We start from the raw sequence: 19,197 nt of genomic DNA on the forward strand, positions 1-19,197 counted from the left end.
AGCTTCATATCATCACTGGGATGAACTGTGTATTTTAGACAGTGGGTGGAATTCAGCATTGCGCTATTACAAAATGTTCCATCTACGCAAGCATATTAGATTGCCAGATGGAACAATTGCGCAGGACTTCCGCCGATGGGGTTCATTAGGTGAATCTTTCCCTTTATTACACTTTGTTGATTTGGCATCTTCTGCTTAACTTGCTAGCAAAACAACTTCCCTGTGTTGTTGCATCAAATCAAGTGAATAAACAATAAATAATGTTATTAGCAATTAAAGCAAACATGATCCTGTGGTGTCTACAGTTTGCAACACTGAAGATCTGAACTATCTAACAGTGTCTCCTTAGGGTTTCTCTCAAGTTACAAAGGATCTTGGTCAAACTATTTTACCAGCCCTTCCCAAGTTTTTCTTAAATTAAGCACCATGGCGATGTCTTTCAAAGTGCTATGCTTTGTTTTAGCAAACTCATATACTGAAAACCTCCTCTTAATTACTAATAACATTTAGGAAACCTCCTTGAAGAGGAAGCTCTCCTGAACAAAGGCACGTTTGGGAGATAGGATTTCAAAGCGGGAGAAAGATAGCTTTTAGAAAGATTCAAAACTCAGACACGGATTGTAACGTATATGGGTCTGAGAAGATTATGTGTCTTCTCAGCAATATAATAAGATGAAAGTTTTAGTTTATTGTACTCAATAAACTATCTTTCCCAAATTAAAATTGTATTTAAGTTATCTGGAGATGGAGAATGTGATGGTTTGTTTCTCCTTATTTGTGACCATGGATATTGTTTGCTCCTAATTAAAATCAATACAATGTTTACATTGATCTAAAAGTTAGTGTTTCCCCTTTTCAAGTGTAAGACACATGGCAATCTTTGTACTATCATCTTTGTGCCATTGTCATATTCAAGATTTACTTTGTGTTCATTGGGATTATTTCAGACTAATTGAGCGGAAGAATCATTTCTATGTCACTTTAATGTTTTTGCTTGCATACCAGTTAACAGGTGATTCTAATCGAAGTGGTCAAAATGTCAGAACCAAAAGATAAATTGCAATGCATTACTTTGAATACTGCAGTGTGAGGGCATTGTATCTTCTTACTGCCTTGAAGCTGATCTTTAAAAGACTTTCACAGTAACCAGTCAATTAGCTACTTTTATGTTGGAGATTTTCCACATATTTCCAAGGTCAATTAAGAAGCCTGCTATCAAGTAAGCCTTTGAAAATTATTTATTCTTTTATGACTGCAAAGTATGGAAACATGATACTTTTAATGGAAAACTATAAATGCTTAAAACATCTATGAAAGGGCTTTATGTTGGGCTTGTTATGTCACAAGCTACGCATACTTATGATCCCAGTGAATGGAAACTTCACTGATAAAGTCTGAATGATGAGGTCAGGATTTATAACGTGAATCTTGCAGTATCTACGCTTCTGTCAGATACTATGGGTTGCGATATCTGGGAATATTTGCTTCTTCAAAATCTGTTTTCCGTCACCTCATTGCCCCTTTGGCTAATATATGAGAATATATCACAAGATGTGGAGTTTCGTGGTTGCCTTCACCTTTGCATTCATTCCAATGACAGACCTAGGAATCTCGGGCACTACTTGGTATATATATGATTATGGTGCATTTTGTCAGATTTGTTCATTTTTAATTCCAACAACTAAATGAGCCTTTTGTTGGACCCATCTCTAACAAAAAAAGACTTGTCACTTTAGCCTCTTTGCTGTCCATTTATGTATGCAGTAACAAAATGATTTGTGCATTTGGCAATGCCGTTGATGGCCTTTGTTTTTTCAAGACAAGACACTGTCAGGATTGCACATCCCTGAAGAGTATATAGAACCTTGAGCATATCCATAATTTAGAGCTTTGAGGATTGAAAGAGTAAAATTGATGTATGCAGATCCAACCCCCCCCCCCTTTTTAGCATGAGGAAAATGTAGTGTTCAAGGTCAGTTTTTCCAGGTCAGGGATAATTACTAAAATGACTGGAAACAACTCTGAAGTTGTTAATGGAAAGCAGATAGAAAGAATATTGTGAATGCTTCCTGTGTTCCATAGAAAATGAAAAATTACTATATGTCTTTCTTAAACATATTGCCTTTGGAACACAAGAGATGCACCATATAACTTTATGTGTCTGCTACGGAAAAATATTGGCTTCATATCAACTACTTTGTGTTACACCTATTTTCTAAGGGAAAAAAACCTTCTGGCTTCAGTTAAGCCCACCCAACTCAGTAGTTGCTTGAGGACCTTATTTTTTAACACACCCTAAAATTAAACACATTTACTTGTAAGTAAAGTCCGGTGATTTCAATGAAATGTTAATCTGTGCTGGAGGTTGCCGGCTCACTGCAGTCTTTATGCAATAAATATAAACGGAGCTTTCTCTTAAAACATTTAATGTTTCATTTATGTATGAAAGGTTACTATAAGAATACTGGATTTATATGGGGGAGGGGGAATCCAGCAAAGAGATGAAGAGTGCAAACAAAATAATCACAGATCACTACATTTGCCCTTTTATTTTGGAATTTTTCAATTTCTTTCAATTTAGTTTTTTTTCATTCATTGCATTGTCTTGTGCCGTTGTGAGTCCATGTGAACAAATAACGTGCCATTACTGCTGTTGTCAGTGGGAACATTTCCCCTCCAACTTCCTCCCCTGCTCTTGTCTTTAAGGGAAAACAAAGGAGCGAGTTGGGGGGAAGGGACACCAAACTTTATGGACAAATGACTGTGCTTGTGGGATGGTGCACGCGTTTGCTTGTGTAAATTAAAAGGAAAGTGAGCTTTCAAACACCAAACACTTCCCACACGATTACACCCAATTAGAGATGTGTGCTACCCAATTGTGTAATAGGGAATATTATACAGTACACGTGCCCTAGGAACTTCCAACTTTTAAAAATGCACTTGCTGTAAAATACTGTGGTGCGTAGCAGAGAAAAGTGTTTTTAAGTGAGATACAGCACGATACTCATATAATGTGGATCCTATGTGACAATTCCATTTGCAAAGAATTCCAATGCAGTAATGCGTTACGAATGAGAGTAGATTCAGTGTAGTTTCTTAAAGCAATTTATCCACCATCTCCTTCAAAAACACGCTTCAACATGTAGCTACCAACATACAATGAAATGCATGGTGGCGGCGGACCTAGATCATGGTCTGATCTGTGGATATATCAAAACTCGTTTGCTGTGCGTGCTGGGTCAAAACAGCTGTACAGCCAAAGTTGCTGAAGATGTAAATAAATATATAGATGTGTGTTTATACTTTTTAAAGTTAACCATAGTATGGCTATATCTCCTAGGAATATTTTGATATGAATCTTTCATGTATGACCCATGTTGCTTGAACAAAGATAACTGGCATGCATTGTTTTCTTTTTCTTACAAACTTGGTTCATGGGGACCAAACTTTATTACTTATTTCATGGAGCTGTGACAAAACGCTAGGAATCAAACAACATGGGGATTACAGAGGCTATTATGTTTATTGTGCTGAACAGACGGTGATAATCCATTAAAAGAACATGTTCAACAAGCAAGCAATTCAAAGTACAGTCGTAGTCAGAAACTCTATATGAATAACAAAGCGAAGAGTTAGGAGACAGGCAAGGAAAACAGGAAAAAGTAAACTGTAGTTATACATCTTGACTTTTCTTCTGCAAGCACATCCACCTTGCAGAAATGGCAGAAAGGTTAATGTCCAGTCTTATTTAGCTGTGACCAATGACAGCAAAGAACAGTCCTATAAAATTTATCTCCCACAAAAATAAACTATATATATATAAATTTTTATGATGATCTTTCTGTTTCAGTGGTCACAAGCAGTTTTTTTTCAGTCTGAAAAATGAGGTATAGAAGACCCTGAGAGGTAGTAATGTATTTTGATTGTTCTACAATATTACAGAAAATATAAGATTTAATTTCATCAGAGCTGTAAAGTCCCTTGGAGTTTGATATCTGACCCACATATACTGATAGCATGATTTGTTTCGTCTCATGCTGTTACACCAATCCAGATGCTCCAGAACAGGGAATATACCATGCTGCCAAGGGCTACCTAATTCCTTTCAACGAGTCTCTCAAATCCATGGGGATTTCCCATTTTGTGTTCAGAACACTCTCTAAAACTGAAGAGAAATTCTCCCCCCCCCCCGAATGGAATATGTGTGCACCTTGGACACTTACAAGAGTTTTGGAGTGTGGCCTGTGTGCATCTTAAAACTCCATGATATAGGTAATATAGCATGTTATCAAGTCCTGACCCAGTGTCCCTATTAATTAGGTGATTTCTTCAAACAGTAACCCACTGTACCTCATGGGGTGCTGCTCCAGAGTGCCTTGCAATCTTTTTGGAAAAGGTGGAGGGCTTTTCAGGGGGCTAAAATGCCTCCCATGCACAGTCACTGTGCACTGTGCTTTTGATCCCGGGCAACAGCTTGAACAGACATGACTAGGGCCCATAAGGCAGTTTGGTAACGTAAGGATGCCAATTCCACCCCTACCCTGCCACTAATTTCATTCTTGGTGATCCATAGCAAGAAGTACTCTTGTCCCTTGTTGAGGTGCTTGTGTCTTAATGTTGTCTATTGTGAGGCAGCCAGCAAGTAGTTTTCCTTAGTTGCATTTGGCTAAGTACTTGAGTCATACTGAAGAAAGCCTTCCTGAGAAACTACCCCTGGCCCAAATAGTAAAACCATGTTAACAAGTAGACATATCGGCTATGTGAGAGACATAGAAAGGGAGAAAGAGAAAGAAGTATTAAACAAACTCTACATAAGAAGCATTTAAAATAAATCTGGTTGACACATTTTTTTTTAAAAAAAATCACATTTGTGAAAAATACATGGAAAATACTTGAAAAGTATTTGCATACAATCTACTAGTTTTTTAAAACACGCGCACATATTTGTGATTGCATTATGCAAAAAGCTGAGCTTGTTGCCTCCCACCCACAAAGATTCAAGTTTCTTTGAAGGGTTGTTTTTAATAGGAAAGTAATTAATGCATTCATTTCCCACAAAGTTCATTTACAAAAAAATAGTTTTGATCAGGGATTTGTTGCAGTCCTAAATGTTTCAATCTTCTCAAAAACTAATGCTGAAAGAAACAACAAGTTCATTCCATTTATAGTCTGGAGGTAGGTCTTTGTCAATCAACTAGTCCATTTCCTTAAAAAAATTATTTGAGGTACAAACTTGGACAGTAATATTTAAACATTGTGGTTAATTATTATTTTTTCTGTCATGTAGTGTTATCAAAGAAAATTATCCTTACAAACCTTATGAGCAATTCGGTACAAAAATATATTCAAGTTAATGGTACATTACACAGAAATTTAGCAGAGTAAAGGCATAAAAAGGGGGGAAATTACATGGTTATGCTGAAAAACACTAAAAGTATTGTCTCCTTGGCTGCAATTAGGTGACAAAAGTAGAAATAAGGGGGAAATGCAGAAATTAATGTTTACCTACCCAATAATAAAAAGTCTGCATTGTATGATTATAGCAGCAAATGTTTATATGACTGTTGAGTTAATGGTAAATACCAGAGGTAGTATTGAAAAGTGGGGTAATATTGCATTTGTGGCTAAAAAGTGCTGCTTTGAGTGAAAAAGGTGGAGACATTTGCCCAGCAAACCATCCTATGTCAAGGTATATTGCTGAAAAGTAATAACAAGCTCACTTGAGGTACACGGTGTTGGCTCTTGCATTGAGATGTGTGATTTAAGAACAGAGATCCATTTGTTAAGAAACAATAGAACGGGACCGACAGTAGTGAGTTGAGTCAAATGAAGAATTTGACTCTTTGCCCTCAGTTCCAGTTTATGACCGTGATTCAGAACAATTCTGAGGTAATTGTTTTAAATTCAAATTTTAGCTGTTAAATGTCTGCTATGAGAGAGGGTCTGCTGTCAACCGTTTGTAAGCAACAGAGGCTTCCCAGAAAGCATAGTCTACCTGAAGAGACGTCAAATGTGTTCCCACAGAGGTGTGCTGTTGAGTTCTGTTTAGTACTACTTCTGCAGATATATGTGTATTAGTGAATATACAATGTATCTTTGTCGTTTTTTTTCCCTTTCGCAAAGTAAAAGTACCTTTTTTCTTGTGGCTTTCTTTCCTGAATATCAGCTGAATTAAGTGAAAAATTATCAGCCATCAATGTATCTTGAAATACCAGTAATGTTAAAAAAAAAATCAATCAAGCACAAATCTAGAACAAGGCTATAAAAAGAGTAGTATCTAATCCTTATCTTTGGTGTACTAAACAGGGAAATTACTAAGCTAGGGGAGTGGGTTGTCAGAGGTGTTGTAAAGGACTGGTGTCAAACACCAAGGCCGCCTTATTTGAATGCCCATTATAATTAATATTTTACAAAAGTCTTATTTATATGCAGTGCAGTGAATGACTTAAAACCCGGTTCAGAGATTTACTGACCCATTCACCCTTACTTAGCAGCTCAAACAAACTATTAGTAGGTTAAAGCAAAATAAAAGAGAAAACAGTAATTAAATGTTGCATCATTAATCTGTGTCCCCCTGTGTTACAGCAGTTTCACTAAAACCGGGGCAGTGAAGGGATTACAACAAAGGTGATTAATAAGTCCTTTTTAAGGTTATGTGATTTCCCCCCCTCCCCGTCCCCCCTCAGGCCAAAGTGGAAAGATTGTGGCAACAGAAGCAAGTGGTCAAGGCAGTGTCTTCTCCCTTCAAAAGACCCAACTGCTGATGAGGTAGAAATTGCAATGTGTGGTCTTCTAATCATCTTCTGCAGATTCTTGTGAGGATGTCTCTTCAGTCTGTTCCTGAAATGTGCAACCAAAATGGTGCATTAGTGATGCAAATATTAATGATGCTTCTAGGTTCAAAACTATTCAACAGAGTCCATTTACATGAGGTAGAGGAGGGCATGGCATTTTCAGCAGGAGACCCATTGGTGAAATTCAATTCCAAATAAGGTGCAAATATCTACTAATTCCAAGTTTCTTTCCCTTCTATAATATATATCATGGTTCTGTTGTCTGAATTGGTGCTGAGTAGGATTCAATTATTTGACCCGATTTTAATGATATTATATTGGGTTGAGTGCTGTTCTTATTGTTCTTTTATTGCTGTGGTGTCCTACAGATGTTCTTACAGTTATTTGTGCTAGTATTTTAGATGTTTTGATGGTGTACATTGTATTTTTATATGTCGGAAGCCACCTTGTGATGGTCCGGGGCTAAAAAGTACCCTAAAAGTACTATTCAGTGAATAAATATACACTGTTTATAAAACAAAGTCACATTCCACAAGAAACGATTGATATACCCTGTTGTGATTTTTTTTTTGTGGCAAATACTACAAGTAATACTGCAACTGTGGGAATCACACCAAAGTGTGCCAGGGTGACATGCCTTCGTATGGTACTTTGTCTGTGATTGGAGGCAGTGCATGTGCCTTTAAACAACTGCATGGAGATGGCAAGAAATGCAAACTATTCCAGCTTCTAGATGGGGGAGAAGGCAAGTGCTTCTTCTAAAGGCTGTGAATCTAATGTGAATGGTTCTTTTGTTATCCATCCTGTCTCCAGGACTTTTCAGTGCACAACCGTACTTTATAGTTGCTTATCTCATTTATCCACCCAGCCAACAATCCTGGGAAGCAGGTTAGGCTTCGAAATGGAAACCTGAGCAAGGCCACCCAACAAGCTTTACAGCTGAGTGCGGAATTGAACTTTGGCCTCCCACATCCTAACCTATCACACTATACACTATACCACAATAGTCCCACTCAGCCATTATTGAGATTTTGTTAAACCAAGTGCCACTGTGGCACTCCATCTGAAGCCTAAAATGAGTGTTAAAGACAACATTGTTTTGAAAGTCAATGTCTAAAATCTGCGTTAACCACACAAAACAAAAACCTGACATAGGTTCATTTTGCTCTTTCTCTTTCTCTCTCTCTTAGCAGCCGGAGTCCTCCCCTCCCCTTTGGTCTTAAAATATGTAGGGGCCATCTCCTGACCTTGCTGTACTTCGCCATCCTTTTTACACTCCTTATTCAATTAATGTGCAGCAGTACCTTTCAGGATATGGGTGGTAAACTGGAGACAATAAACATTGCTGATAAAAGGGGGCCTGTGAGCGAGAAGTTGATTTTTATCAAATGCTGCACATCATCTTGTAAGACAGCATGTGAAAAAGATCTAGGGCGAATAGGTAAACATTTACCCGTACAGCAAACTGAGACCTTTTAAGAATGACCAGCTTATAACAGTCTTCATACTTTAATAGATTTGATTTTCCACATGGCTTCATTTTGTCTGGGTGGCTAACTGACACAATTTATAACTCTCTTCCTTTCCCAGGCCACTGCCGCACACCATTCAGCAAAGCATGCCTTACAGCTTGTCTGCATTATGTGACCAAACTTCCATTCATTAGTGTTTGAAACACTTCAGCTGTGAAGGGGATCCTAAATGCTACCATGTGTGACACTACTGCACAAGAGCAGCATGCAGAGGAAAGAAACAACGCTAGGCTTTAATCTTAGGCCACGGCTTACTGCAATCCTTCCCCCCCAAAAAAGGTTTCAAACATCCACCCCCCCAAAAAGGCTTGAAAAAGCTGTAAATCCAGGGAATAAACACAAGTACAAATGAATGGATGACAGCTTAAAAAATATAACCATAGCAGCATCAAGCCATGAGATTTCACACTGGTTTTGTTTAGTCTGCTCTGGGTTATGTGGGAAATGGGGAAAGCATGAAGAAAAAGAAAAAGAAAAAAGCCCCCCCCCTTTAAAACTGTGGGCCTCAAATATTTAAGCCAGTAGGTTTATACCTCTTGACTAGGAAACAGGCCATGACCCTGAGATAGTCTCTGGAGAACGAAGCACAAAGAAAGATGTAGCATGATCAAAGCCACGGGCAGACGAAAGAGAGAGAAGCCAAGTGTCGGCTAACCCCTGACCTTATCTTTTCAATTAATATTTAAATTACAAAAAAGGCAGTAACCTATCGCACAAATACAGTTCCATTCATCACAATAACTCATTTCCAGCCATCGTCCTATTCCTTCATTGCGCAACCATACGTAAGCTGCTGCTGCTGCTGAGGTAAACTTTATACAGCCCCTGCTAGTAATTGTTTAGGCCTACTGTCGAAACTCTTTTCCCAGCCTGTGAAGAATGGTGGGGACACGTTACAAATATTTCATTGTCACATTTTCTCCTTCTCTCTCTCTCTCTCTCTCTCTCTCTCTCTCTCTCTCTCTCTCTCTCTCTCTCTCTCAAACCCTGTTTTATAGTTCAGGCTGAAAGACAGTGACTTGTCCAAAACGGCGAGACAGAGTGTGCTCCTTGCCTCGCCATGCCCACAATCCCACTTAACACTACTCATATCTTAAAGCAAGTTGCTGTGATGCATTTCTTGCAGTTTTCCCAAAGGAAGTTGCCAGGCAGCTCTATTGTATGATTCCACCCCTGCTTTAGCAGCCGAGGTGTTTGCAGTGGTTTCTGGCATGATAAGTAAAATTGGCATCCTTTGCTTGCCAAATGAAGCGGAGTCATCCAGGTATGGTTCACTTGCTATTAAACACCTCCAAATACAGGGATAAAGGAAACATACATTTATCTGCCATTCTAAAGGCCTTGGGGTCCCAGCTATGGTTGTTGCTGGCCCAACCTGCTTACTGCACCTTGTGTGCAGTACGTAAACTGCTACAATGGATGGCAGGAATCTGCTGTGCCAGTTCTGGGAGTAAGATCACAGTGTTGTCTGTGGTCTGCCCTAGTTTGAGCACTGGGAATTTCAGGCTTCATCCTCTGATCTGTTGTGACAGTGCTAAAAGTCACTGGGCCATTAAAAGACTCGGTGACTCCATTAATCTAATCAGTGTTTTTTGTGATGGTACTCACTGGTACAGAGTACCATTGCCTTCTTTTTTTTCTGCTGTTCATGGCAGCCATTTTGTCCCTACACCCTACTTTTGTCCCTACTTGTAACAAGATATGAGCAGTGTTAGAAACTGAGATATGAAAGCTAGGAGCTAAAAGGGCATCTTAAACCTAGGTCAGGGGTCAGCAACCTTTTTCAGCTGTGGGCCGGTCCACCGTCCCTCAGACCATGTCGTAGGCCGGACTATATTTTGAAGAAAAATGTGAATGAATTCCTATGCCCCACAAATATACCCAGAGATGCATTTTAAATAAAATCACACATTCTACTCATGTAAAAACACCAGGCAGGCCCTACAAATAACCCAGGGATGCATTTTAAATAAAAGGACAATTTCTACTCATGTAAAAACATGCTGATTCCTAGACCATCCGCGGGCCAGATTCAGAAGGTGATTGGGCCGTATCTGGCCCATGGGCCTTAGGTTGCATACCTCTGACCTAGGTTATGGATGCAACAAATAGGCACACTTTTTAATAACAGGAATACATAGCTGAATATGAACGAACTGCGGCTAAAATAATATGTTCATTTTTTACATGGTCTAGTCCTTTTCCTGCCCACCCACTCCCCTTCTTCAGTCTTCACAGAGTAGCTGGAAGTAGGGAGGCAGAAAAAGGTCCTCCTCTCCTTTCACTCTGCAGTTTTAATCTGAAATCTTAGGCTCGGTACTGTGCCCCAGAGCTCAGAAACTGCTCACACTAATGAAGTTCCCTATTGCAAAATGCACCTAGAACAATGGGAGTTTTGAACACTGGATATGAGTACTGGCACTACTGGTGCTGCATCTAAGCAAGAGACCTCTGTGTTGCACAAGCATGAAAAGATATGTGAACCACCCAGCTGGGAAATGTCAATAATTCACAACTCATTGAGATCATAACTGTAGCTCCTTTTCCACAAAGATAACAGAAACTGTTGTGCTGTAAATGATGACCCTAGATTTGCAGATAACTTTTCTGCCCTGAGTCCTACGTGCTCCAAGAGGTGCTGTGTATCTGGGAATAATTTATCTGTATTCCTCAGCAAAGCAGTGTGATTGTAGGAGGGTATGAAAATATTTACACGGTGCCTCTTCAAACAGGAGACACGACCCACTTGCTTCAGTGACAAGCATTTGCTTACTGCAACATCAATGGCAACATAAAAGGCAAATAAATTTCATACCAATACCTCTGAATCTCAGGGTTTTCTGACTATACAAAGATTTGCTTAGAAAACATTCTCAGTGGCTGTTTCATCCACTGAAATTGACCTGTCACTATGGTCAGATTATAGTGATGTGGTTGAAGCAATTGCGCCTGACCCTATGAAAGATGTATCCAAAATTAATGGACTTTAGTTAGTCATGGCCATTAATTTCAATGTTTTACTTTGTGCAGAACTAGTATTGGATACAATTCCCCAGACTGAGCTTTCATTAAAAACAAACAAACAAACAACAACAAAAAAACCCATAGTCGTCCTAGAAGGAAAGCTGTTAAGCAAAATGAGCAGGCAATGTTTCAGTGATTTTGTGGGATGAGCCAGCCAGGCTGCACCCACATTTCCACGATTTTAACCAATGATTGAAGTCAAAGCTGTGACTGACAAGCGAGTTGTTTGGACACCAGGATATAGGAATCCATGGGTTCCTAAGATGTGCTGTTTCCCCCTCCCCTTTCATGCACTTTTATTTCCTGTTTCTCTCCATTTTTCTAGCCTTTAGAATCTCTGCAGTTTGCCTCTCTTGTTTCTTGGAGAGCAAAGTCCAATTTGTTTACATATAGGTTAATCTGAGATCAGATACTACTACATAATATGTATATCTACTCAGAAGTAGGTATTTTATGTTTAATAGGGTTTACTCCAAGGTAAGTGGGTACGGTCTTACAGCCTTGGATTTCTTTTAAGAGGCAGAAAGATTCATTGTCAGGGACTCAGCGTCAATGCAAATCAAGCAGAACTTACTTAAATATAGTTGGCCCACTATGTTTAAAGTTATTTTATAAATGAATGGTATAAAATAAAACAATATTGTTAAGACAAATTCTTATTAATAAAATAAAAATTATTCTACATTTAAAATGTAATGGAATTTATTCTACAACATCCTGTTATGTTATTTCAATGGTTTTGCTGTTGAGGCAGAAAGTGGGAGCAGATATTTTTTGAGGCAGGGGAATAGTGATTGACTCTAGGCTTTTCCATACTCCTTTACATGTAAAAAGATTTTTTTAAAAATCAGGACGGTCTCCCATCACAAGTAGTTATAGACCTAAGATAACTCATATTTGGAATACATTCCCGTGCAAACTATCCGGGAGTTAACTGTACTAATTGAGGGGGTGCATAGAAAAACTAAAATTTGATGCCTGTGGCACAAGAACGATGTCCCTTTTTGCAGCTACTTTATACCTCCTCCAGTATCTTCACAACAGCAGGTAGGCTATGCTGGGAATAGGTGACTGGTCTAAAGCAGGAAGTGAGCAGAAACATTTCTGGGTAGAAATGTGCCAGAAACCCTAGAGACACACTGCCTGTTGCCAGATGGACCAGAGGCCTAGCTTGGTATGAAGCAGATTCTTCTGTTCCTATAAACAGGAAATATGTCTTCCTGGGTGGAGGGAACTAGAAATGGGCAGTACTAGCAAAGGAAAGAGAAAGACCAACAAAATTTTAGCTACAGTCCAATCCTGTGCATGTTAGGAAGTCCAACCAAATTCAGTGGCTTACATCCATGTAAATGTACACAGGAATTAGAACTTTGTTTATATCATACTCTTGTCACAGAATCATAGAACAGGAGAGCTGGAACGGGACCCTCAATGCAGGAACTGCAGGTGAAGAATCCTTGGCAGGTGGCCACCCAACCTCTGCTTAAAAAACTCCAGTGGAGGGGAGTCTGCCAGCTTCCGTGGTCATCTGTTTCTTTCTTGAATGGCTGTTACCATCCTTCCTGATATTTAGTGAGAAGATCCTTTCTTGCAATTTGAATCTGTTCCTTCAAGCTGCAAAGCAAGCTTGCTCCACCTTCCACATGGCAACCCTTCAGATATTTAAAGATGGCTGTCATCCATTTGGTCTTTAGCTGCTGCAACCTTCTTTGCAAAGAAGGTGTTTGTTCCTCAAGGCAGCTGCTGGTTGGATAACAAATGGCATCTTTGCATTGATATCTGTGATGGATGAGGGCCAGGCACAAATGAGAAGATCAGGGCACAGTGGTGGCAGCAGATGCTTCTCCTTTTCCCTTCCAGAAGGGTGCATGAGAGCAAAGGTAAACAAGGAAGGTTTCAATCCTATGTACAATTAAACGAGAGTAAGACATGTTGAACTTCCAAGCACAGTGGTATCTAGGTTTACGAACTGTCCTGTTTACAAACTATTCGGTTTATGAACTCCGCAAAACCGGAAGTAGTGTTCTGGTTTGTGAACTTTACTTCGGTCTACAAATGAAATCTGAACGGTGGAAGGGCACCGGCTGCGGGAGGCCTCATTAGGGAAAGTGTGCCTCGGTTTAAGAATGGATTTGGTTTAAGAACGGACTTCAGGAACAGATTAAGTTCGTAAACCGAGGTACCACTGTACACATGGCTACGACCAACTCTGCTGCGTTGCGTATGCGAGGGAGCAAAGAGACATGTATACCAGCCAAAACACTAGCTGTAGGCCTCTAGTCAAATGTGAAAACAGCAGCTTTGAAGTTACACGAAAGAGATTGAAAGCCGAAAGCCAAGAGCTGTGCACACCTCATTAAGACCTAGCTATGTGGGAAGGCCAAGCTGCTGCTTCCTGGTCAAGCGTGCTTACCCTTTGGAAAGGGGGCTTCAGGAAGGTAAGATAAAAGAGCCTTTCAAAGTGGAAGTGCATAGTGACATTTTTATGAGCGCTAGTCAAGGAGGGTTCCAAGCACTGAACAGCTCACAGCCATATACATAGCAGCCCACTTCACAAAGAAAAATGAAGTCCCAGCTATACAAGGGGTTTAACAAGCACATTCTTCAGTGGGAGCAATGTCTGAATTGGATACAGAGAGAGAGCGCACAAATTTTCCTGGTTTTCCCTTGACCTCCCCTTTGATTACATGAACGAAGAGTTCAGCAAGTACAGCTATAGCTTCCTTGAGGAATGCTCAGCATTTTTTTTTTATGAGAGGAATAGGACTGGGGCTTGTGATATAGCTCAAAAGGGTTCAAATAAGGCACAGCTGATGGCAACGTCTGAGACGGCACATATCCTACGGAATGCCTCGCTAAGCAGGGTGCACTGTATGTCAGTCACTACATGGTTTAAGTGGGCTGGCAAAGACAGGGCTGTTCAGTCAGTGTTTGCCTGATTACTTTGTCTACTGCTTGGCTGTGCCGGAATTATTACTGCGGATTTTTGGTTTCATGATGTGACTTAATTGCAGATTATTTCGATGGAAAGACAGGGATTTATTGTATCACAAGAACAATCTAGTTTCATTGTAAGATTAAATAACAACTTGTCTAAAACACAGGATATGTCTCTGGCCCATAGCTGTCAACTTTCCCCTTTTTTAAAGGGAAATTCCCTTATTCCGAATAGGATTCCTCGCAAGAAAAGGGAAAAAAAGTTGACAGCTATGCTCTGGCCTGATCTTTGTAGAGGGCACAGTTGTGGCCCTATGCTAAGGAGAGTCAGCTGAACTGTATCCCACCTTTACAATGAGAAATGGTAGCAGTAGATTCTAAGGCATATAGATTGAAAATGGCTCCACTCATTGACCTGAAACTTAGTGTAAGAGACTGAGTGTAGGAAAGGAAGTTGCGAGGAGAGCTCATGCCAAATTTAGTGTAGAAAGAATAAGATATAGCTTTCTTTGAATAAGTTAAATATTTGATGAGAGACAGGTATAGTGACAGGTATTGAGTTTTTCTGCCATAGGCTTTGTTGGGGTGGTTTTTCTGGAAAGATTCCTCTTGTGTGTTTGGGGGGAACTGGTTGTTTGTCTTAGGTCAGGGGTAATGTTTAGTATGTGCTTTTTCACATGCATTGCTTAAAATATTTGTACCGTTGTTGTTGTTGTTGTTGTTATAAAAAATGCATTTTTACGAGCAATGTAAGTAAATATATGCTTATCCAGTTATTGCTAGGCAACAGTTTCTGGCTAATCATGGCTACTGATTATAGACCAGGCTTCCTCAACCTTGGCCCTCCAGATGTTTTGAGACTACAATTCCCATCATCCCTGACCACTGGTTCTGCTTGCTAGGGATCATGGGAGTTGTAGGCCAAAAACATCTGGAGGGCCGAGGTTGAGGAAGCCTGGTATAGACACTTGCTGCTGTTAGACAAGATTCCTATAGACCAGGCCTCGACCTTGAAGAGTTTAAGTAGGCCAGGAGATTAGGTATGAAAGGAGAAAGGGAAAGAAATTATAGGAGATGAGTAAAAAGAGTTAATAAGTATGTGAGAGTTTGTATCTCTGAAGTACACAGCAGATGGGCTACTGTGGTTTTAGAGCCTTCAGAAAAAGGGGAGGAGATTTAGGTGGCAACTGTATGGCTATGTGTGCTTTATCTTGCAATATCACCATTATAAAAACCTTTGTTTTTGAAACCCCATTTCACATAATTGGTCAAATGACAGATTTACACGCATATTGTTTTTAGGCTTCAGAAGTGATAAAAATAAAGTATGTCCTGTTGTTGTTTTTTAAAAAAGTTTCACTTTGATAATCTTCATGATGCGTCCCTAAAAATAACTATTTCCTTTGTATTATTTTACAATATAATCACCCATATGACACTCTGGCCAAGGATACAGCTGTTGCAAACTGCTTGCAAATTAGGAAACTGGCTTGTTTTTCCTCTATTGCTTATCTAGCAATTTAAGCAAAAAAGTACAACAGATTTTATTAGAAATACCAATTTTGTGTTGTTGTTAAATTTATATATCCTTTAGTCCTCAAACAGGCCTATCAAAGGGCTGTAGCTGAAAGGGCACAATAAACATTCTGTCTTTAAACATAGCATACCTAACTTTTCTGCAAGATATGTTTAAACTTAACTGGTGGCTTGCATGTAGATCTGGTAACCTTTTCTAAAACAAGTTCACTGCAGGAGTTCTTTCTGTAGTTATAAATCATTTCACAGCTATCATGTGGACATACACATATCTTATGATTTAAGAGTCTGTATTAATACTGAGAGAATATCATTTCACAGTGTAACCTGCTCTTGCATTCTCCAGCTGCAAAATGGAAAATCCTCTGGGTTCTTTAACTGTCTGAAGATACTGTTGAATTTTACATAGTGTCTTCATGGCTCTAAGCTAGAAAGCATCTGTCCCTAAAGTAAGATTTAGTGAATGGATTTGCCCTGCAGTGTGTTTGAAAGCTGGAAGGTACTGACATTTATAGAACTGTAGTAAAAAGGGGGAGGGACACACACCTTAGACTCTTCTGTATTTTGCACAATATTCTAAAGAAAGCTGGTGGTATTATTTCAGATGAAAATAGAGATAGGAGCTTGTTTTTTTTATAAAAAAAACAACAACTAAATAACTAAACGCGTCATCTTTGAAAACACACAGATCTAGAAGTTCAAACCAGTATACAACAAAATGTTCCATACACAAAAGCATACCTTTCAGATGCATATCATTAATAAATAAAAATAATACAACTGGAAACTGCAACAGTATGTTACTGTGTGTGCACTGGGCAGGCAGGGTGGGGACAACACAGAGCTCACACAATGATCTTTGGCAGGGGTCCCCAAACTAAGGCCCGGGGGCCGGATGTGGCCCAAGCACCTTCTAAATCCGGCCCGCGGACGGTCCGGGAATCAGCGTGTTTTTACATGAGTAGAATGTGTCTTTTTATTTAAAATGCATCTCTGAGTTATTTTGCGGGCATAGGAATTGTTCATTTTTTTTACCCAAAATATAGTCCGGCCCCCCGCAAGGTCTGAGGGACAGTGGACCGGCCCCCTGCTGAAAAGGTTTGCTGACCCCTGATCTTTGGTATCAGAACTGGAACGCTAAAAGCAGGTAACCTCTTGTTCCAGAGGGCACGAGACACTACAACTGGATTTTTGCGTGCTGCATTGTAAGGGAGAGTTACAGAGTGGTCTGTATTGGAGTTGTGTTCAGAAGTCTGGTGTTGTAAGCAAAAATTCTTCCACCCCACCGCTGGTATAAACTGGGCAGTGGGGAGATGTGATTCTGTGGTTTACCTCAGGTGCCAAAATGTTTTGGTCTGGCCCTGCTTTGAACACTCCTCAAATGCTTTTGCCTGGCTGCTTTTGCCTGGCTGGAATGTATCCCAGAACTGTGATGATCCCTCGTGTTTATAGTGTGTGCACAAACAGAAACCTAGGATTTTTGCATCTTGAATGTAGCCTATTACTGTACAGTGGATGCTCGGGTTGCGAATGCGATACGTGCGGGAGGTGCGTTTGCAACCCGCAGCGCCGCTTCTGCGCATAGCTCGATTTAGCGCTTCTGCGCATGTGTGAGCGCCGAAACCCAGAAGTAACCCGTTCCGGTACTTCTGGGTTTGGCACGGAGCGCAACCAGAAAACGCGTAACCCGCAGCATTCACAACCTGAGGTATGACTGTATATACAAAGGTGAGATACATCCCTTCCTCTGCCTGCTGTTTGCCTTTGGTTCCACCCAGCAATGGCATGCAGCCCCCGAGAGCTCCTCACAAGGGAACATGGCTCTGGGACTGAAAAATGTTTCCAAGGCTGCTGGTCCAAACTACAACTAAACACTTTGGTACTACAAGGCTTGGGCTTAATATTTCCAAATCCCATTTCATGGAGATTTCTACCTTAATCCAGAAAGCTGTCTGGAAAAACCATCTGCAAGGCTATTTTGAAGGAAACAGATGGAAAAGGAAGTGATTCCTCTGAATGTAGTATAAGATTTACATTATCCTCCATGAACTTCCATGTAGTCCCTATGTTTATATTTTATCATTATTTCCTTAGACAGCTCAGATTAGGAAGCCTGCATGAGCTCATGTTCTTGCTAATTTTGAGCCTGAACTATTTGCTTTTATAGATGATTTCGGTCATGTAAAATAAAAGGGAGTAGTAAGGCAAAGAGAAACGAGACTGAACTGTGGCAGAACTCTCATCCTTCTTAGGCTGTACAGCCTTCTCAGGCATATTCAAGCTTCTCAAATAAAAGGGAAGCTAGTTTTTCTGAGGCTCAAAGTACATATTGACGAAGACAGATAATAGATACCCTAAGCTTCCCCCTTAAAGCTGATCTCTTTGCAGAATTATTGTCCAATTACCTATGCATTTCCAAAATATATTTATAATACAAGTTTGGGTGTCCACCTTTCAGTTTACTCTCTCCCATCAAAGGAGAGAAAATGAAACTGGAAGAACATGTTGGAAATGTTAGAAGAAGGCTGCTGGTGGCAGGAACATGGCTTGCTCCCTTCTCTCTGCTTCCTTGCCCTGAGATTTAATACTTTCACCTGGGAACAGGTTAAGACCGCAGCCCTATACAGTGTACTTCTTTACTTGGGACTAAGTCCCACTGGACCTAGTGGGACTCACTTCTAAGGAGGCAAGAATAGCTTTCAGGCCAACTTTAGGTTAAACCCTGAGACCTGTTAACCCTGTCAAAGGCCAAATCAAGATTTCTATGCTAGTCACTATACTGATTGTGTTCAATGCTCAAATGAGCAAATATATCTTTAACCCGCTAACTAGAACTGCTAGAGGGGAATTGCTGGTCAGCACATTAATAACCTAGCAGTTTGAAAGCACGTCAAAGTGCAAGTAGATAAATAGGGACCGCTCCAGTGTGGAGGTAGACGGCGTTTCTGTGCGCTTCTCTGGTTTCGCCAGAAGTGGTTTAGTCATGCTGGCCACATGACCCAGAAGCTGTACGCTTGCTCCCTCGGCGAATAAAGCGAGATGAGCACCGCAACCCCAGAGTTGCCCGCCACTGGACCTAATGGTCAGGGGTCCCTTTACCTTTACCTTCATAACAAAACCACTATCATTGCTGAAAAATGATCCCAAACCATACATTAGGCTATCTCCATTATTTCTAAAGTAGTTTTCTAAAAAATAAATAAAAAATCAGCAGCTTGGTTTTCGGAGATGTGACAAGTTGAAGTCTGTGAGCTATTGCAAAGAATGTTTTGTTTGGGAGTGTGGGTGGAAAGAAGCACTGGCAATCAGCAGAGCACCAGGATCCCAGTTGAAGATGCTGGAACCCACCCAGGCCCTACTGATAGCTTGAACTG

At 40.2% G+C, this 19,197-nt stretch overlaps 1 protein-coding gene across 1 annotated transcript in view; it reads right to left on the bottom strand.

The window, feature by feature from the left end:
• Positions 1–4,834: 4,834 nt before the first annotated feature.
• The window catches only part of HMGA2 (high mobility group AT-hook 2), a 131,535-nt gene continuing 117,172 nt past the window's right edge, over positions 4,835–19,197 (bottom strand). The window contains exon 5 of the mRNA XM_033163365.1: positions 4,835–6,840. Within this exon, the coding sequence (XP_033019256.1) occupies positions 6,793–6,840 (48 nt within the window). The 3' untranslated portion in view covers positions 4,835–6,792. The remainder of the gene's footprint in view (positions 6,841–19,197) is intronic.

This window comes from Lacerta agilis, chromosome 10 (assembly GCF_009819535.1).
Source record: "Lacerta agilis isolate rLacAgi1 chromosome 10, rLacAgi1.pri, whole genome shotgun sequence".
Classification (NCBI taxonomy): Eukaryota; Metazoa; Chordata; class Lepidosauria; order Squamata; family Lacertidae; genus Lacerta; species Lacerta agilis.